This window comes from Diadema antillarum, unplaced genomic scaffold (assembly GCF_040938485.1).
Source record: "Diadema antillarum isolate AM-2024a unplaced genomic scaffold, OU_Dant_1.0 seq00001440_RagTag, whole genome shotgun sequence".
Lineage (NCBI taxonomy): Eukaryota > Metazoa > Echinodermata > Echinoidea > Diadematoida > Diadematidae > Diadema > Diadema antillarum.
Window position 1 is genome coordinate 131,266 of NW_027272189.1, and position 17,832 is coordinate 149,097.

At 41.6% G+C, this 17,832-nt stretch overlaps 1 protein-coding gene across 1 annotated transcript; it reads left to right on the forward strand.

Annotated features, from left to right (window-relative positions):
- Nucleotides 1-1,396: 1,396 nt before the first annotated feature.
- On the forward strand, nt 1,397-16,105 carry LOC139709509 (sodium/potassium/calcium exchanger 1-like). The gene is made up of 11 exons (XM_071621469.1): nt 1,397-1,631; nt 7,198-7,335; nt 8,423-8,664; nt 9,411-9,607; nt 10,293-10,470; nt 10,931-11,041; nt 11,860-12,414; nt 13,055-13,278; nt 14,551-14,704; nt 15,403-15,570; nt 15,896-16,105. Exons 1-11 carry the CDS (start codon nt 1,397-1,399, stop codon nt 16,103-16,105), a joined length of 2,412 nt encoding a protein of 803 aa, XP_071477570.1.
- Nucleotides 16,106-17,832: the final 1,727 nt, after the last annotated feature.

The window sequence follows — 17,832 nt, forward strand, 5'->3', positions numbered from 1 at the left end:
GGGAGAGAGAGAGAGACTGTTGACTGTTATGATTATATGGGTATTATGCTATCAGCAAACACACCCATATACATTATATACATTACCCAATTCTTGTTTTTTTTTTCTTTTTATTGGTGGTATCAAACGACACACAATCGTGACCACAGCGTGTGTATCGAAATATTTTCGGTCTGTTCGCGATCTATCGTTCAACATATACTGCCATGTACAGTAGGCCTATCCGTCAAAATTCTCTCAACTCTTAAGTTTAAGGATAAGTGTTCCTGAAATGAATCTACTCAATCGAAATATTCATATCTTTTTTCTTCTTTTTTTTTGTGTGTGGGGGGATGTTTGTCTGTATGTTTGTTTGGTTGGTTGGTTGTTGTTGTTGTTTTTTTTTTTGCAGCGAGAGGATATGGCTATATAGAAGAAGAAAGAAGAAATACTGTGGTATGACAGTATCCATTTTATTGTGAATGATATGGAACAACTGGCTCACACAATCATGTTATTTATCGTTCCTTGTATATTTTCCGCGGAATAGCTCGTGAAGTAGAAAGAAAACAAAAACAAAAACTTGTAATTTGAGTTCGTCTGTATAAGATGTGAATGTTATGTATGTCATGCTATCGTTTTATCGAAATTCCATGGGTCATTGAAATGTTAGTGCAAGTAGCAATAGGATACGATGATGCTTGCGTACATGCTTCAAGAATGTGGCAAACACTGTACATGCATGCTTTGTGAAAGTCTTATGACAATTTATGTCATATCATTTCATTTATATTTCATAGTGTAATGTTTTCCGTTTGAAAGTTGTCAATGTTATCACATGAAAAGTGTGGCCGTGATAATGACGCCTGCATATTTTTTTTTTTAGATTACAAGCTGCTGAACTTGCTTTAATTTTTTGTCGTATTTATTCATGAAGTCATTTATTATAGTTATTACAATCGTTATTAGGACGTCGCTTGAGAACAAGTCGGGGACGGAGTTACAGTAACCTCGAATGGATAGAATGAAAACGTTATGCTGCTATTACCAGAACCCATAAGTATCGTCGAGATGCATTATTTACTAGCAACCAAGCCAACAAAGTAATGGAGACGATGCTGTATCTTATCATGTACAATGCGGAACGAGACACAAGCACCGAGCAACGTAGTCAGATGATTTTATATCATCGAGCTAAAGAATTATTTACCAGCAACCAACCTAACAAAAAAGAGATGATGCCGTATCTCCATGACAACGTCTGCAATCAACGAGGTACCTCCTTGGTATACAACACGACAAGAGACGCAAGCACCGACCAAAGGAATTTGATGATTTTTTTTTTTTTTTCGTGTAGAGACAAAATGTTACGGATACCTTTACTCGTGACCCTTTTCCCATTTGTATTTACAGGACAATGCAATCAAGTAACATAGTCATCAAACCAGCACCGAGCCGATGGGGCGGGGCCAGACGAAGACATCCATGGCGGCATCGGGTTGGACTAGGGGGGCGAGACAGGAGCGCGAGGGGCTCGTTCGACCGGCCGTGGTTGACCAGGACGGCGGTGCTGCTGGCCGTTTTCCTCATCTCAACCCTCCTGTACATCACATCTAGCGGGGAGACAGGAATCTCTAACACATATGAAACAGGTGAGGCCCTTAACAAGGGGAGGGGGGGGGGGATAAGTATGTTACGTGGTATTGTAAGAGTTTGGGGTTGAGGCGGTAGGTGAGGGATGCTATGTAGTGAAAATGGACGAGGGGTGACAGAGAAACGTATTCCAGAAATTTAATGAAGGGAGGAAAAAAAAAGACGAAGGATGGTACCTGGTAGAGTTAACGAGAAGATCCTGAGAAGAGGAGTGAACTAAGCAAAGGAAAGACGAGAAACGGAAATTAGAATGAAGGCTGGGGAGGGGGAGGGGAGGCGAATTTGACACTTGAAGGAAGACGAGGAAGAGCGAGAAGGAGACTTCACCGGCGAATTGAGACAAGGGTACAATAAATGGAACTTGGGGGAGAGGAAAGAGAGATGAGTGATGAAAAAAGAGAGCTGATAACTGGGATTGGGATGAAGACAGTCCACGTACTCGCTATGTTGTGATCATGACATTCACAACGCCTACTGATGAGTGCATGTCGTCACTCGCGTCTAGATGGATAGGAAATGAAGGAGGTTATCTTCCTTCTCTCTTACTTCATCTGTGAAAAAAAAAAAGGTAGCGACAGTGACACGAACTTTTCTTGATGCTGATGTCATTACGTCCTAACCCTTCGTCTGTAGCTGTCAATTCCTATAGCTCCATGGGAGTGTGTCCCCCCTTTCCTCCTCCTCCTCCTCCCCCCCCCCCCTCCTCAGCATCTTTGATACCTGATACACCTTGAGCATTATGCCTCCTCAATGTGACGCACTCGATGGTTGGATTCACGTCTGCTGAGAAGCAGCACAAAACAACCTAGAATTAACAGTACAAACCGTAATGGAGGTGGGGAATATAATTGATAAATTCATCCGGTCCTCTCCTCACGTCACCTGCTTGCAGACGCCGCAACAGCCGCACCATGCAAACTGAAGGCTGCTCCATAATCACATTATATGTCGCACCAGAAAATGCAGGGCGCGGGAACAAAATGATACGGGAGAAAATAATGTGGTGTTAACGCCAGCTCTCAACATCTTGAAACATCACCATCTGAGTGGTAACAAATCATAACTGCATTGGTTTGCAAACTAGGGCAAGCCAACATCACGTTGATGATGTAACTGTTTTACTCTACCTTGCCAAAACAAAAAAGTCGTTCCAAGCTTGAAAAAAAAAAAAGACCCACACACACCCTTATGATTGTTTGTATCGTGATCACTTCACACACCTATCACGATAAGTACACGCGGTATACGTCATGCCAAAGAGCATTCGCAGCGATGATTGATTCTGGGGGCAAAATTCATTCTGACTTTGCAGAACAAGCGTAATACGCCCCGAGACTCTTCGAAAGAAACTAGACATTAACTGCGAGCCAATTAGACGAGAATAAGGGATTGTAAGGAATGAAGTCCCACATTTTCAGCATAAATAATGTGAATTCATCTTCGAAGGGTCCCTCGAGGATTGTCTGTTCGCTGGCGAGCGAGAAAGCAATTAAATTCACGCATATTCAGCAAGGCTTCGTAATCGAGTTTTAGCAAGACAAGTGAACGAAGAACATTAACTAACATCTGAGTAGCTATAGAGATGAGATGAGATAGTTAGGAAATGCTTATTCGAAGATCTTGCTCAGATACACACTGCCAGGAGGGGAGTTTTTTGAGCTGGAAGTTAAGCGGCAAAGCGGATTTCTTTTCTGGAAATTTCCCTAACTTTTCATTTACAATCAACAGATCAGTGAAGTTTTTGGCTAACCTGACGGCATGTCGCCATTGTTCTTTTGGTCATTCTTTAATTATTTTACGTTACGCCATCTTGCCTGCTCTATAACTTCACAGTGCCTTTCAGAAATGATTGTAGCTGTTACATACACATCAAACTAAAGAAGCAGAAGCAGAATGTGATGAACAATAACTGCCAGTGTGTAGATAATAAAATTTGTCTCTGATGCTGACGGCCAATCATCGACAGAAAAGCCAGAAGCCATTGGCCTTCGTCGCCATGTTTGTGCGTATGTCGCGTCTGACCCATTTCATCAACGCCTGATCTAAATATTTCGCAAGGTTGCCATTATGAACCTTAATGCAACTGCACGAAAATATGAGTTAAAGAATAATTTATGTGTCTCCAAATGACGGATGCAACAATGAAAACTTTTTTATGAATAGATCTGATTTGAATCGAGGTGCATGATGAGGAACGGAACAGGAATAAAATATTTGGGCAGGAATTTGTGCTCGCAGCAATACGTACATGTGCACAGGGACAAAATGGAAGCAAAATTCTCCCGCTGTATCTTACACACAGGACCACCTTCCATTACGCCCCCGTCGATCAATACTTTTCTCAATTATTTAGGATTAGATGGACAACCCTCTTCGCTCCTTTACCTCAATGCAATCTGAGGCTACTGGCCTGACGGCGAGTGCCATTATGTAAAGCTTGGGCCTATGTCCAGCGAGTAGTTTCGGCCTGTTGTGTGATGCGTGCCTGCCTGAAGGGTTCTTCTCCGTGTAAAACATGTTAAAGTTGCAGAGCGAAGACAGACAAAGGAATCCAACGGAGCTTTGTCCTTCGATTTTGGGGCTTTGCTCCTTTCCTAATCCATCCGGATGAATGGGTCCAGAGGTTTCGAACCTATTCTTCTTCTTGTGGCTTTGTTATAGATCGACGGAGTCGAATAGGTAATGAAGGGTTTCGGCAACTCCGCTCTCTATTGACTTGTAGTAGGATCGTCCCCGTTCCCTGTTCTAACTCGGAGGGAGCCGAATAGGCCTGGGTGTGAGTTCCCCACAATGAGACTTAACCTTGCGAAGTCCTAGAAGCCACTTCATGGATCAGGGAGGACGGACTTGTCTGATAGTGTGGCGACTGTCGATTGCTCGCCCTCACTGGGGAATTTCGGGTAAGCAGTAGGGAGGTTCTCCCTCCTTTCTGCTGAGAGGATAACAACCCTCCTTTTAATCCTCGCTAAGCCTTGTTTATAGATCGGACTTCGCATGTAACCGTGGACCGTTACCTCAGTTGTGATCAACACTCGGGAAGCCGTTCTAATGCGGAGGTGAGAATCTCGGTATGTGGCTTCCCCTGTGTAGTCCATCTTGCTTAGATGCTATAAACGCTCCTTGTTTTCGTTACGGGTGACCTTTATTCTAAAAACAGAGGAGCAAAACAAAAACCTATCAACACGCACAAAGGCTGATTTATCCAAACAGATTGGCGATGAAGTGCTCTGTAAGAAAATTAACTAAGTTTGAGAACGTTTTTGCCAATTTATAGAGGAGTCCAACCCCAACTCAGCTTGCTCTGTTGTCATATTTCACGAACGTTCATCAATTTGGCATGTAAACTTTACATTATATATCGAACGTCTGAGACGTACGGATTGTCCTTCTCTTTAGGATTCGTTAGCAGTGCATTTCTTGTTTCTTGTTTTCTTGTTTTCCCCCTTTTCAAAGATTTTTTCCCGTATTGCATCACTTATATAAATGTAGAAGAGAGGGAAATCAGGTTTCCCTTGGGGCAGAGCGTGTGGTATAAACACGTCGACTGCGTTGTCAAATAATAATGTTATGGCGTCTCGGAGTGATGAAGAGTCACGCATGCTCAAAAGAGTTGATTAAGGTCTCCAGCTCCCAACGTGGGCTGCAATGAACAATGAAGCGATGATGATGATGACAAGTAAGCTCTACATGTGATTTATTATCTTAGTTATTTTTTTGTTTTCCTTCTCCTCCGTTTGTTGTTTCTTGATATGCGTTTATTGATTGTGTTTTCGCCAATAGAAGCAGCAATACTCGATAAACTGTTAGGAATGACGGGTATGAACGACAGTTCGGAGGAAAATGTCGGTCGCGCTCGAGCCGTGGCAAACCAGAAATAACTGCATTAATGTGACAGATGTTTCAAATTCTGTGTAGATAAGTAGGGCATGCGAAAAGAACCAGCAATTTTTATTCCTCAGCTATCAGACATCAACGTAGTAGAGGAATTTCAGCTTTAGAAGGGCAGTGGAGAACCAAGGAATTGTCACAGAACATTGATAACTCCTTGGTAGAACCGTAGCCAATATGATAGCTTGAGATATTTGCTCCAACAATAAATCGGGTTATTCTGGCGCTGCACAGTTCATGTGAACCAGCATTATTTATTTTTGCATTTTGTTGGGATGAATTTTGATACTGCCCTATAACGAAGAGAATAGGGAATGAAGATGGGGGGGGGGGGGGGTGTCCAGATTTTACGGAGGTAGTATCCAGTGATGTTTTATACAAGTATATGTACAGTATCCAACTTTACACACATTATGTTTCAGTACATATCACCTCTGTGCAAGGCCTCAAACTGTCGAATAGATCGGAGCTACTAGCCCGTTGGAGGATTCCTCTATTCGTTTTCCAAGTATAGCATCATCTTTGAATAATATTCATTACTGCGACATAACTAGCTTTGTAATTCATTGTGATGTGTTTGATTCGATTTAAGCATTATTTTTTTATCACTCTATGACACTGTTTTATCTATGTAATTTACTGATGGTATGTTTTTGATAATTATTAATTGGACCTCTTTTAAATTCAGCGCCTGCAGAAAATGCTTGCAACACAATTAATGGAAAGTGATTTCAGATCACATCATAATCATAACCACGACATGGGGTAGTGACAGTATCAGAGTGCATGCCTCACATCATGTGTCAAGACAGCTTTACGGAAATAGAATAAAAAGCACATCGATGGAACCTGAGAGGTTTAATCAAAAATTGGGTGTTGCCTAAGAACGCCAGGAAAATTTACACTTCCACACTGCCTCCACCAAACAGTAATGATATCATCAGAGTAATCGGATGTTGTGATATAATCACCTCAGTCACTATGAGATAGTCTCCCATTGACCATGTTGACACATTTATACACAAATCATCACCAAATTCTGTTTTTATGACATGAAATCACAAGAAAAAAAAAAACCCGTGCACTCTACAAAGTACTAGAAAACGACGGACCAGAAATAGCGTCGGACCATGTGTTGACATTAAAAGAAAGATCATGAATATCATGCTTTTTCCCTTCAGCGCTTGTTCAGTAGAAAACTGGTGATTATAGATTTTGTGCGAGGAGATAACAAAGCCAGAAAATCAATAAATATCGTCTAGCTGATATTGATGTAATTTCATGCGTGCATTATTGTTGTCAAGCCTTTTCCAGGTAAAGTATTGATGGCGTTTTCTCTATTATATGTTTTTATTGTTATTCTTCCCTTTCTTAGACAACAGTTCGCACAAATATAAAATCAGTGTTCTTCCTTGAACAGAAGATTGATAGACACCTACAGGCAGCCTTGCTTATAAGTCGACCTCGCATAAGTCGGCAGTCCAAATAGATTCAACTTAGGCAAGGTTTACTGTATATTTTTTTTTTTTCAGATGATGCAAATATTGCTGTCTTTGGATGATTGATATTGTAGGTTTATGCGAGCGGATATCATCTTTCATGACTTCGATCTGCGAAGCACTGCCGGTAGTGTTTTATAACAAAAATGCATTCTTTTTCTTTATCGTTATGTCACAGACTCCCACTCGGGCAGACATTTGCTGTCAAACGCCTCTCACAACAAGCCTGCCTGGGAACAGTGCGAATATGAGAAGGCAAACTTGCCCGGGCTGTGGGTGGCATTCTACGCTTTTGCCGTCCTCGTCTTGTTCATCGGTAAGTTAAAAAAAGAAAGAAAGAACAAAACAGAACAAAAAATAATTTTGTTGTCTTTAATTGGTATACAATTTTCTGTTCAACTGCACTGTATTTAAACGAAATCCTCCATCCCACAACTGCCTGTATACCAAATAAAAATATGTCGAAAGAAATGGAGGGTGATACAATCGATATTGTACGCAGTTGTAGGTAAGCCTATATCAAGTGCAGTGATTACAATCAGAATATTTAACAAATTCCAATAAAAAGGGGTATGCATTCAGAAAGCTAAGAAAAAAAAAAGAGAGAAACAAACGGAAGAAAGTGAACGACATTGATTAAAGATAATTACGTTCAGACAATATAAGAATGTCGATAATAGGAATTTGAATCTTGGCAACCCAAGCACAAACAAACAAAGAAGGGGTTTGTAACCACTTTTGTGTTTAAATCAGGAGTCGGCCAATTTCTATTGCATTACACGAATGCGTTACTTCAGTCTCGCTGCTTTGCTTTTTAAACGGCATTGCCGATGGACAACGTAAGAAAGAAGGGGATATTGCCAGATTGCTGTTTTCTTTATAACCAGGACAACTCGACTCACATCCAGTCTTTTGTAGTAAAGACACTAAATTCTCATTCATCCTTCAGTCCCTTTAACTCCCTGGGATAGGCACGTTAAGATTTCGTAAGCAGTTTATATTCCCCTCCTTTCTTTCAAGCGCTTCACAGTGAATAATCAGAGCCGCGCTTTTTCTGAGGAGGCCTCGAGGCACATTTAGTTGTACTTCTATTCATCATTGCGTCATTTGTCTGAATAGGGTGACATTTCTTGATCTTTTCAATCTTTTCAACAAAGATTAAAGATGACAAATGCCTTTATTCACTACGCGCAATCGCATCCAGATACATATACACGACGTGTGTAAACAACAACTATCAGCGTAGCCTTTCGGGAATCTTTGAAAATAATCTTAAGTAGGTATTTACAACTACGCCTCTGATTGAATAGAATTACAGCGGGGTCTCTCACTATAGCTCCCTCACCTCGGTCCATCTAACCTTGGTTGTCATGGTGACGGATTACCCTCTCTCTCTCCTCCAGCTATCGCCATCATCTGCGATGACTTCTTCGTGCCATCTCTGGAGGCGATTTCGGAGAAGCTGGAGCTCTCCGAGGACGTCGCCGGGGCCACTTTCATGGCCGCCGGGTCGTCGGCCCCGGAGCTGTTCACCTCCGTGGTCGGGGTCGCCTTCGAGAGCGATGTCGGCGTCGGGACCATCGTGGGCTCGGCCATGTTCAACATCCTGATCATCATCGCGCTCACAGCTGCTTTGGCAGGAAAGGTCAGTAATGAATGTTCAACTTGGAGTAAATAATGTCGATTTCGTGATAGCACTAGGGAGGCAATAATGAGAGGTGTTGTTGAAGGTTTCGTTTCTCCGAACGATGCATGTTGCTCACTTTTCTCGCTCTTCGTCGTACATACCCTACTTAGAGACTAGACGTGATGACCTCCCTGTACACACTGGTCTTCATAGCCAGCCCTCATTTGCCATTCGTTTACTATTTGAGCCTTTAGGCATCTTGTTTCGTGACGTAATTAAGAAAAACAAATTACAACAACAACTGAACATGCATCCGATGTAACCTTATTAGATAATAGCGCGATTAAAAATGAAATAGCAACATTATGATATTATTGATATCATGAATACTGAAAAATCAATATACTGCTATGCACTCTTGTATTCCATTTCATATCTTGATGTAACAATAATCAATAATCTCATTAGACGTGTTAGCACCTCCATTTCGTTGCGTATCCTTACGTGAAACGTAGACCATTAACGTAGAATAAATTATTGTCATGTTGTTACAGCAATTAATGTGATTCTTGTGTTAGTAAAAGTTTTCACTTAGTCTGTTTACTTTGCAGTCTCTTGCTTGAACAACAGTTCATTCATTCCCATGCATTCTTATTCCTCATCACTGCGAGAAGGAAAATGTACGAGTAACGAATTAGTAATATTTGTACGCTGTCTGTCTTTTTCGCTCATTCATTTCCGCCATTTCTACCACTCGCATCTAGGTCTTGCATCTTGACTGGCGCCCCCTAGCGAGGGACAGCATTTTCTATCTGCTTTCCATTGCGTGTTACATCATCTTTTCGTGGGATGTCTACATCACATGGTGGGAGGCATTATTGCTCCTCATCCTCTACATCATCTATCTCGTCCTCATGAAGTTCAACCCTAAGATCATGGCAGCGACAGATCACATAACCTGGTGAGTGTAAACCATAGCTCGGTACAGTACACATCCGCGGCATGAAATCGTAGAGGGCGCTCAACTCTTTAAGTGCCGTATTTAAAGAGCTCGTTTTTCATTGTCTAGCACCAGAGGGCCGTTGTATGCTCATAATTGTAATCATTAAACAAGTGAATAATTGGTGTCTATTGACGTCGATAAAAGGGCAATTTGTCAATCAGTTGCAGTAAAGTAAAAATAGTCTTTCTTTTCTCTCTCTCTCTCTCTCTCTCTCTCTCTCTCTTTCTTTTTTTGTTTGGTCCAGAAGATTTTTGAAAAGATTCTCTCCTATTTTAACCCGAATAACTCTTGTATCAAATGGATGTTTACATAACATGTCCACTTTATTCCATCTCCCACCTGAAGAAGGCAAGATGTAGCCTAACTGTGTGATATAACTGCTTTGAGTAAATTTGAATCGCCAGAAACTGATTGTATGTCAAATCTCCGGGATGAACGCTTGAATGCATATAGATGAGGGTGACGAATCATAGATTAAAATAAAAGGGGTACGTAGTTACCCACCCCCATTTCGTCAAGTCAAGCCTTTTGATATCCTATGAGTTTGAGGTTAAGTGTAAAGCGTATCGGACGGGGCTTGTACAAAGTTATGACCTTGTTTGATTCATATTAATGAACTCTACCTCTCCCGTTTCCATGGCAGCGGAGGATTCTGTCAGAATGACGTGGCCCCCTTGGACGAGGAGGCAGCGGCGGAGCAGACTCCGGAGGCAGTCCCAGCACAACCAGCTGAGGGGAACACCGCCGAGACAACGGCGGAGCAGAAGGGAAACGCCCTACCCCGCAAGCTTCCACCTCTACAACATACAGCAAACGCGGATGTGGTACGTTCATCAGTCCATTCACTTGCACACGTCAAGACCTCCGTGCTTAAATTAAGACTGCGTAGAATGCATAATTGCAATGATAGAAAACAACAGGATTTAATTGATGGCATTTAACTTCACTCTCAGCAATATTGGAAATACACTTTTTTCGTCTTCCTCTAATTTCCATTACATGGGTTGCAATATATCGAAGGTTTACCGTGGTTACATTGCGTAATAATCCATTCATAACATAATGACATTACTTTTGTTCTAAAGAGAATGACGAGAATTTCATTCAGAACAGTGATTACCTCTGGACTACAGTATGTTAAACTATATGATGAAGTAGTATGTAAGTGTGATTAAGGCAAGCATGCAGTGGCCTAGTTTGCCTCATGTGATTTGGTTTTCAACGATTAAATCTCACTGTCGTAATACTAATGTTTGCAATTACCTTTTTTTCCCCGTGCAGGACAGGAAAATATCCGTGCTTTCCAGTGCCTCCACCACACTCGCCGTTCCCAACGCCAACAACAAGCACATTTTCCACCACGTTAAACATGGCGAGCTGTCATCCAACTTCGTAAGTCCCATGCAAACTTAGTCTCTTTCAAGTGCGTTCTATGTTTATTTTTCATTAACTTTCTCCAACGAGAAACACAATCAATAGAAGTCAGAAGTCATTATCGTTCTCTCCGTCAATGGCTCAAAGGTGTCACGAGACTGAATGATGTGTTTGTACCATAAACGGCAAACAAGTGAATGCAAATACTCTGTGAAACATTTTGCATTGATAGAAAAAAGAGCAAGACAAAATATAGGGGGAAAAAAACTCTTTTTGAAGCGACATGACTAGAAGATGATAATGATATTGGCTATTCCTTCCAGAGTTAGATGAAGTATAAATGTGTGATACCAGGGACATTATTTTAGTGGTTGCCCCTATAAAATAGTATGTGTTTAAATGTCCAGGATAATGTTTTCAGTCCTACGAGAACCAACTTTATCTTGGTGGTTTTTATGTTATGTCGTTCGACATCGAGAAAATATTTTGTAGGAGTTTGTAAATCTCATAGGGAACAGAGAGTTATTCTGTAATATCATTTTTTTTCAGAATTCAATTATCCAAATTAATGTTATTTTTGTTTTTCTCATTTTCCATTCACCTGTCGATATCCTTTACCCTTGCACATTCATTTCTATTTTCCTTGCCCCTAATCACTGCCGTATGCACTTTGCTTGTAACTCTCGTTTCCTACCATACACATTCATATTTCGTTCATCTTCAATGCACTCCCTGTACCTTTATGCATTATTTCACCTGCTGTTGTGTGCTGTGGATTCTCACGCTCGCCCATCTTTGCCAATATCTTACGCTTGCGCAATGATGTCTTGGTGCAGACATCATCAAGCTATGACCTAAGGAAGCTAGCGCGCGATAGCGACAGCCGCGCGAGCTCCAGGCCAAACAGTAGTCTCTCGAAGCCACCCGTGGGCTCGCGGCCTGCCTCCCAATCCTCCTTTGTCAACGGGACCAGCAAGCCCGTGTGGAATAGCAATAATGGAGATGTGAACTCTAACAGCATTCCCATGACGAAGACGAATGGGAGCGTAAGCCAGCAGAACTTGAACGCGGCGCCCAACGCCAACGGGCGGGCGAACATCAAGAACGACCTGATCGTCGGCGACGTAGAGAGTTTGGGCGGCGAGAGCCAGGTCGAGTACGGGAGCCAAACGCAGCTCCTCAGCGTGCCCAACGGCGGGCTGCGCGACTCCGATTCGGGCATCCACAGCGCGCAGCGCACACCTGTCATTCCTGACACCACTGACCCACCCTCTGACCCTTCCTCTGACCCTAACGACCCAAAGAGACGGATGTCACTCATCGATGGACACCACCACCACCATCACCACCACCATGAGGATGGCAAGGCGGAAGAGAATGGTCACGCCCAGGTAAGAACCCCTCACCCTTTTCTTTAACTTTAACCTTAAGTAATATTAACGAAACAGAAGAAAGAAAAAAATGCACACACTCACCAACAAACACTCACCAACAAACACTCACGCACACCATCATAAGTCTACATGCGTAGTGGGGTACAGAGAACAAAAGAGTGCAATGATCCCCTTTATTCCGTCATGCTTGTCGGATAAAAACACAATAGGAGAAAACAATACAGTTCCCCAGCAATCGATGTGTGTGTGTGCGTACACACACAATCTATATCCAACATACACACACACAGGCATGCCGGGGGTTTTTTCCACTTAAGGCTGCGACTCCCTACTTAACAATGATTGAAAGTTATAGTAATCTTTTCTTACTGAGATAATGACTTATTGAAATGATAAATAAACGAAATCCAACCAACGCAGAAAGGAAGAGAAAAGAAAACAAAACTGATATTTTATGAAATATTCATTCTTATTTATTCATTAGTTCATGTATTCATTCACTTATAAATCAATCAATCAATCGATCCTATCCATTTTCATTCATACTTTGAGGAATTTTGATGACTTCCAACATGATGCTTTTATCATGCTTGTATTATCGTACATTTACACATTATTTTGTCATGCTCATGATCAGGACGGGGAGAAGAAGGAGGAGGAGGAGGAAGAGGAAGAGGAGCCCACTCTCCGACCCATCCCGTGTTTTCCCGCCATCAACATGTACTACCCCGACAAGGAGATCCTGGCTGACACCTGCGGCTGCCTGCGCTACGCCCTCAAGTGGGTCCTTTTCATCATCAGCTTCCCATTCATGTGCTGCTTCACGTGGACCATCCCCAACTGTAGCCTGCCGCATCTCAGGTACGTGGGTCAGCGGACGCCGCTCTTAAAGGGATCATATAGTTTTGATTGAGACCTAATTTCAGGTTTCTAACTTTTTTTGTGAGATGATGAGAAACCTCTTATGAAATATGAAAGAGCGTGTAATTCCATGAGGAATTCAACGTTTAGTTGATGAAAATTGAGTTTGAAATGGATGAGATACTACTATCCAAAACAGAGCGATTCTAATAAAATGTGGGACCCACACTTTATTACGATCGCTTTGTTTTACTTTGTTTTTGGATGTTTCAGTCATTCCGAACCTGATTTTCATCAAATAAACTTTAAATTCCTCTTACAATGGTATGTTCTGTACTATATCATAAGTGTTTTCTTGGTATCTCACAAAAAGTTAAAAGCCCAATTCTCATCTCCACCAATACTGAATCATCCCTTTAAGACCTTTTGACACCTCCAGCTACATGGGGTCATCCCACGAGACCGACGCTCACGAGTTATACAGCCCACGAGTTCGACATTGAAAACAGGTCCATGACTCATACAGCTCACGAGTCATACAGCCCATGAGTTCGACACGAGGTAAAAGCAGCCCATGAGTTCGACAGAAACAACACGGGGCTTAACGTGTCGATCTCGTGGGCCTTGTCTGCTAAGTGTCGAACTCATGGGCTGTATGACTTGTGAGCTGTATTACTCGTGGGCTGTATGACTCATGAGCTCTATGACTCGTGGGTTGTATGACTCGTGGGTGTCTGTCTCGGGACGTGCACCCATAATTATGGCTAAGGTCTTTATTGACACTGTTCTACCAGAGGTCTCTGCCATTATTGGTTCTCTAACCTTGCCAGGTTCGAGAGAGACATGGCTGGTGAAAATTTTCTATTATCTTGTCCAAGGACGTAAGCACTGGACTGGATTCGAACTCGGGTCCTCCGATTGGGAGTCTAGATTCTCATCCACTATGTCACAGTGCTCCAAAATAATTAATATGATGGTGTTATTCCATTTCTTCTTGTAGTCTTGTAGCCTAATTTGTACAACGACTTAAAGGGGATGGCCAGTGTGCCCCGTCACTTTACAGGCGTGCTAGCCTGGAACCATTAAATGTCTGTCTGTCTTCTGCGTCAAGGCTAGTTATGTCCGCACAAGAAAGAAGATTATCAATGGACTCCTCTTTTTTTTCTGTCTTTTTATGTGTTTTTAGAGTTGGGGAAAAATAAAAATTATCATGCTTGAGTAATATTTCTCCATGACCTATGACCTCTTCCTTTCTTTTCCATCCATCTTCAGGAAGTATTACATTGCGTCCTTCCTCCTGTCCATCTTCTGGATCGCCGCGCTCAGCTTCGGGATGGTCACTCTGGTCATCAAAATGGGCTGCATCCTCAATGTCAACGAATTCACAATGGGCCTGGTCATCGTCGCCATCGGCACCAGTGTTCCGGTGAGTTTTTTTTTTCACTACCAAGTCGATGTCGGTGAGGGTTCCTATTTTAACCCGTTTCTCCGATGCTGCACTGTGTTGCCATCTACATTATTTTTATTTTGAAAAACGCCTTGGTGACCTTCTAACTTAAAATGAACTGAAGCTAGTGTTTTATGTGGTACAATGTTACAGTATAATATAGCTACCCCGTCTTTTCCTATAACCAGAGCAGGGGAATCCTTCCAGAGGTATAGACCTGGGGCCCGTTTAATAAAACTTGTCATCAGTGGCAAGTTGTCATAGATGTGACAAGCTACTGAAATCCTTGTATCTTATTGGCTGAGGGCAAATTCACCTACTTACGTAATCTAACTTGTTTGTTTTTTTTTTTATGTAAAATAAGTTCCCCTGGATCTTTTCGAAAGTAGCGTTCTTTCTCTGCCACATAATATAAACCGCTCAGGCGCTGTCAATGACACTGCTCACTACAACTCTATGCTCGCGCTCCGAACTGGATCATAGAATGCCCCATGAACTCAATGTTTGCTTTATTTCAATGTTATGATGATGATAATGGTAAGGATAATAATAACAATGATGATCAATATCATTATTTTCATTATTATCGTTATAATTACCAAGATTGATTGTGTATTGTTGTTACTATGGTTGACGTTTGTGATTCATAACTTTATTCCGTTGTTGTCGACTTCCAGGATGCGCTGAGTTCCATATTGGTTGCTCGGGATGGTTACGGGGATATGGCCGTCTCCAACGCCATCGGATCCAACGTTTTCGACATCAACCTCGGACTCGGCCTTCCTTTCCTCATCCGAGTCCTCGTCAAAGGCGAGAACATGGCTCTTCTGGGCCCCGAGGATATGGTGAGCTGTTTGTTCCTTTGTGTGTCTGTTTGTTTGTCTGTTTGTTCGGGTGTTTGTCGAAAATCTGTGGATCACTTGTATAAGGGCGTTCACTCCATTCACCTTTTGAAAAAAAAAAATGTTGTTCTCATTTTAATGATCAGTACATATACATTATTTTGTAGCCTATCGTGTGACAAAATTGGCAAAACCTTTCCCGATTGGTGATTTTTTTTTCCAGTGTATTTTTTTTTTTCAAATATTCTTCTCTCCACATTGTTCAGTTGTTGGTGTCATTACTCTACGGTAAGAATTTTATTTGTATCTTCTTTTCGTATACCACCAGATAAGATACGAGGATGGATGGTATGGCCCGATGCCTCCACACGCCAAGTTCGGCTTCATTCTCATCCTCGTTCTCTTCCTCACCATCGTCACCTTCACGGCCGTTCGATTTCGCCTCAACGCCGTCGTCGGTGTCTCCTTCGCCGCCATGTACGTCCTCTTCCTCGTCTACGCCTTCATCCAGGAGCTCTTGTGTGAGGGGAGTTGCTGACGGACGCTTCAGCGACGATACATCATTGTAAATCAGCCAACATCTATCCATTTGAATCAATGTCTTAAACACACCAAACATATTTCTTAGCGAAATCGACAACTGAAGTGCACAGTGACTTTCACAGCAAAGAAAATTATGAAGCTGCCGTAATTTATGTGACTAAAAAACAATAATGATCAACGAAAATTGCTGAATTTAACCCGATGTTTGCTAGAACTGAAGACATGTGTTAGAATTTCATCAAAGCCATATACATTACAGTGCTGCACAGATGGAATTTTCCTTCGACGGAATGTTCAATAGTAATCATGACATGTTTTATCGTGCACTTTAATCAACCCGATGAACGTGTATTCAACGATTTCCTCACTCAAAAATAACAAAAACAAATCTTCATGTGTCGCAGTTGGCTACCAGCAGTTTCCTGTTGGACTCGTTTGCTTAATGGGAAATTTACATTATGATATATTTGTCTGCTATTTGTGAAATGCAAAAAGAAAAAAACATGAAGCAAAGACGATGCAATAAAGAATGTCATCAGGGTATCAATAGCCATATTTGTTATGTAAAGAGGCCAAAAAAAAAAAGAGAAGAGACAAGGACAGAACTTGGGGATAACAATGAATTACAGAACATAAAGTAAAATTCGCCAGTTTTTGTTGTAAATCACATGCGCTTGCAATCTTGAGAGATATGAGCTTGAGAGATAAAGATGAGATGAGGAGAGAATTCTGAGAGAGAAGATTAGTAGATGAATAGTTAGATAGGTAAGAGATATGTTTGAAAGCAGGGAGAGAGAGAGAGAGAGAGAGAGAGAGAGAGAGAAAGAGATGAATGAGAGAATTGGTAGATATATTTGGCTGTCAATCTTCATTGCAGAAAGTTCATTTTCACAGATCGCTATCAAGGAAGTTTGCAAATTTTGGAGAGAGTAGATTCTCACACACTTAAAAAAAAAACTTAAACAATGCAATGGCAGTGCGGCTTTGTTTTCATTATTCTTTTTGTTTTCCATAGCCCGGGCAGTATTATCACTGGGCGTAAATACTTAGAATTTCAAAAGGAGGAAAGTGGTTCAGACGTTGGCCACTTTCTGTGATACTTCTTGCCATTTTAACATAATTTTTATAAGAGCGAAAAAAAAAGACCGTCCAGTATTTTCTTTTTCTCCGTAGCTAGTTTGTTTCGCCTACGGCCTTAGAGATGGCTGTGGTATTTGAGGGTATGTAACCAATTAGATTGGGGGTTTTCAGCATACATTTATGCACACACACACACACCCAATCGTCACAAATTTGTTGAATCGCAGAAAATGTGTTGCATGTGTCATGGCAATGAAAAAAAAAAGTAAGTTGAGCCGAGTCCATTTATAGTGTGCCTTAAACACAATAGCAACGAAAAACGAAAACCAATGGCTTGCAGTATAGTATTTCATATCCCTGTCTTTTTTTTTTCATCTTTTGATCATTATTTTTTTTTCTCCTCAGTCTGTTTAGGTTGATGTGGTGAAATATTTCCTCAAGTATTCACGTGAGGAACGTGATACGCGTTTGACATTATCGTGAGTCAAGGATAACTGCCTCTCGTTTTGAATAATGGAGCAGTACAGCAATATCATTATCAGCTAGCATTGCACACTATCATGGGAGGATGTTGTTGTGTGTGAGACACGAGTGTACATAGAATTGTGTTAGCGATGCAGCTGTGAATTTTAGCGGTGGGAG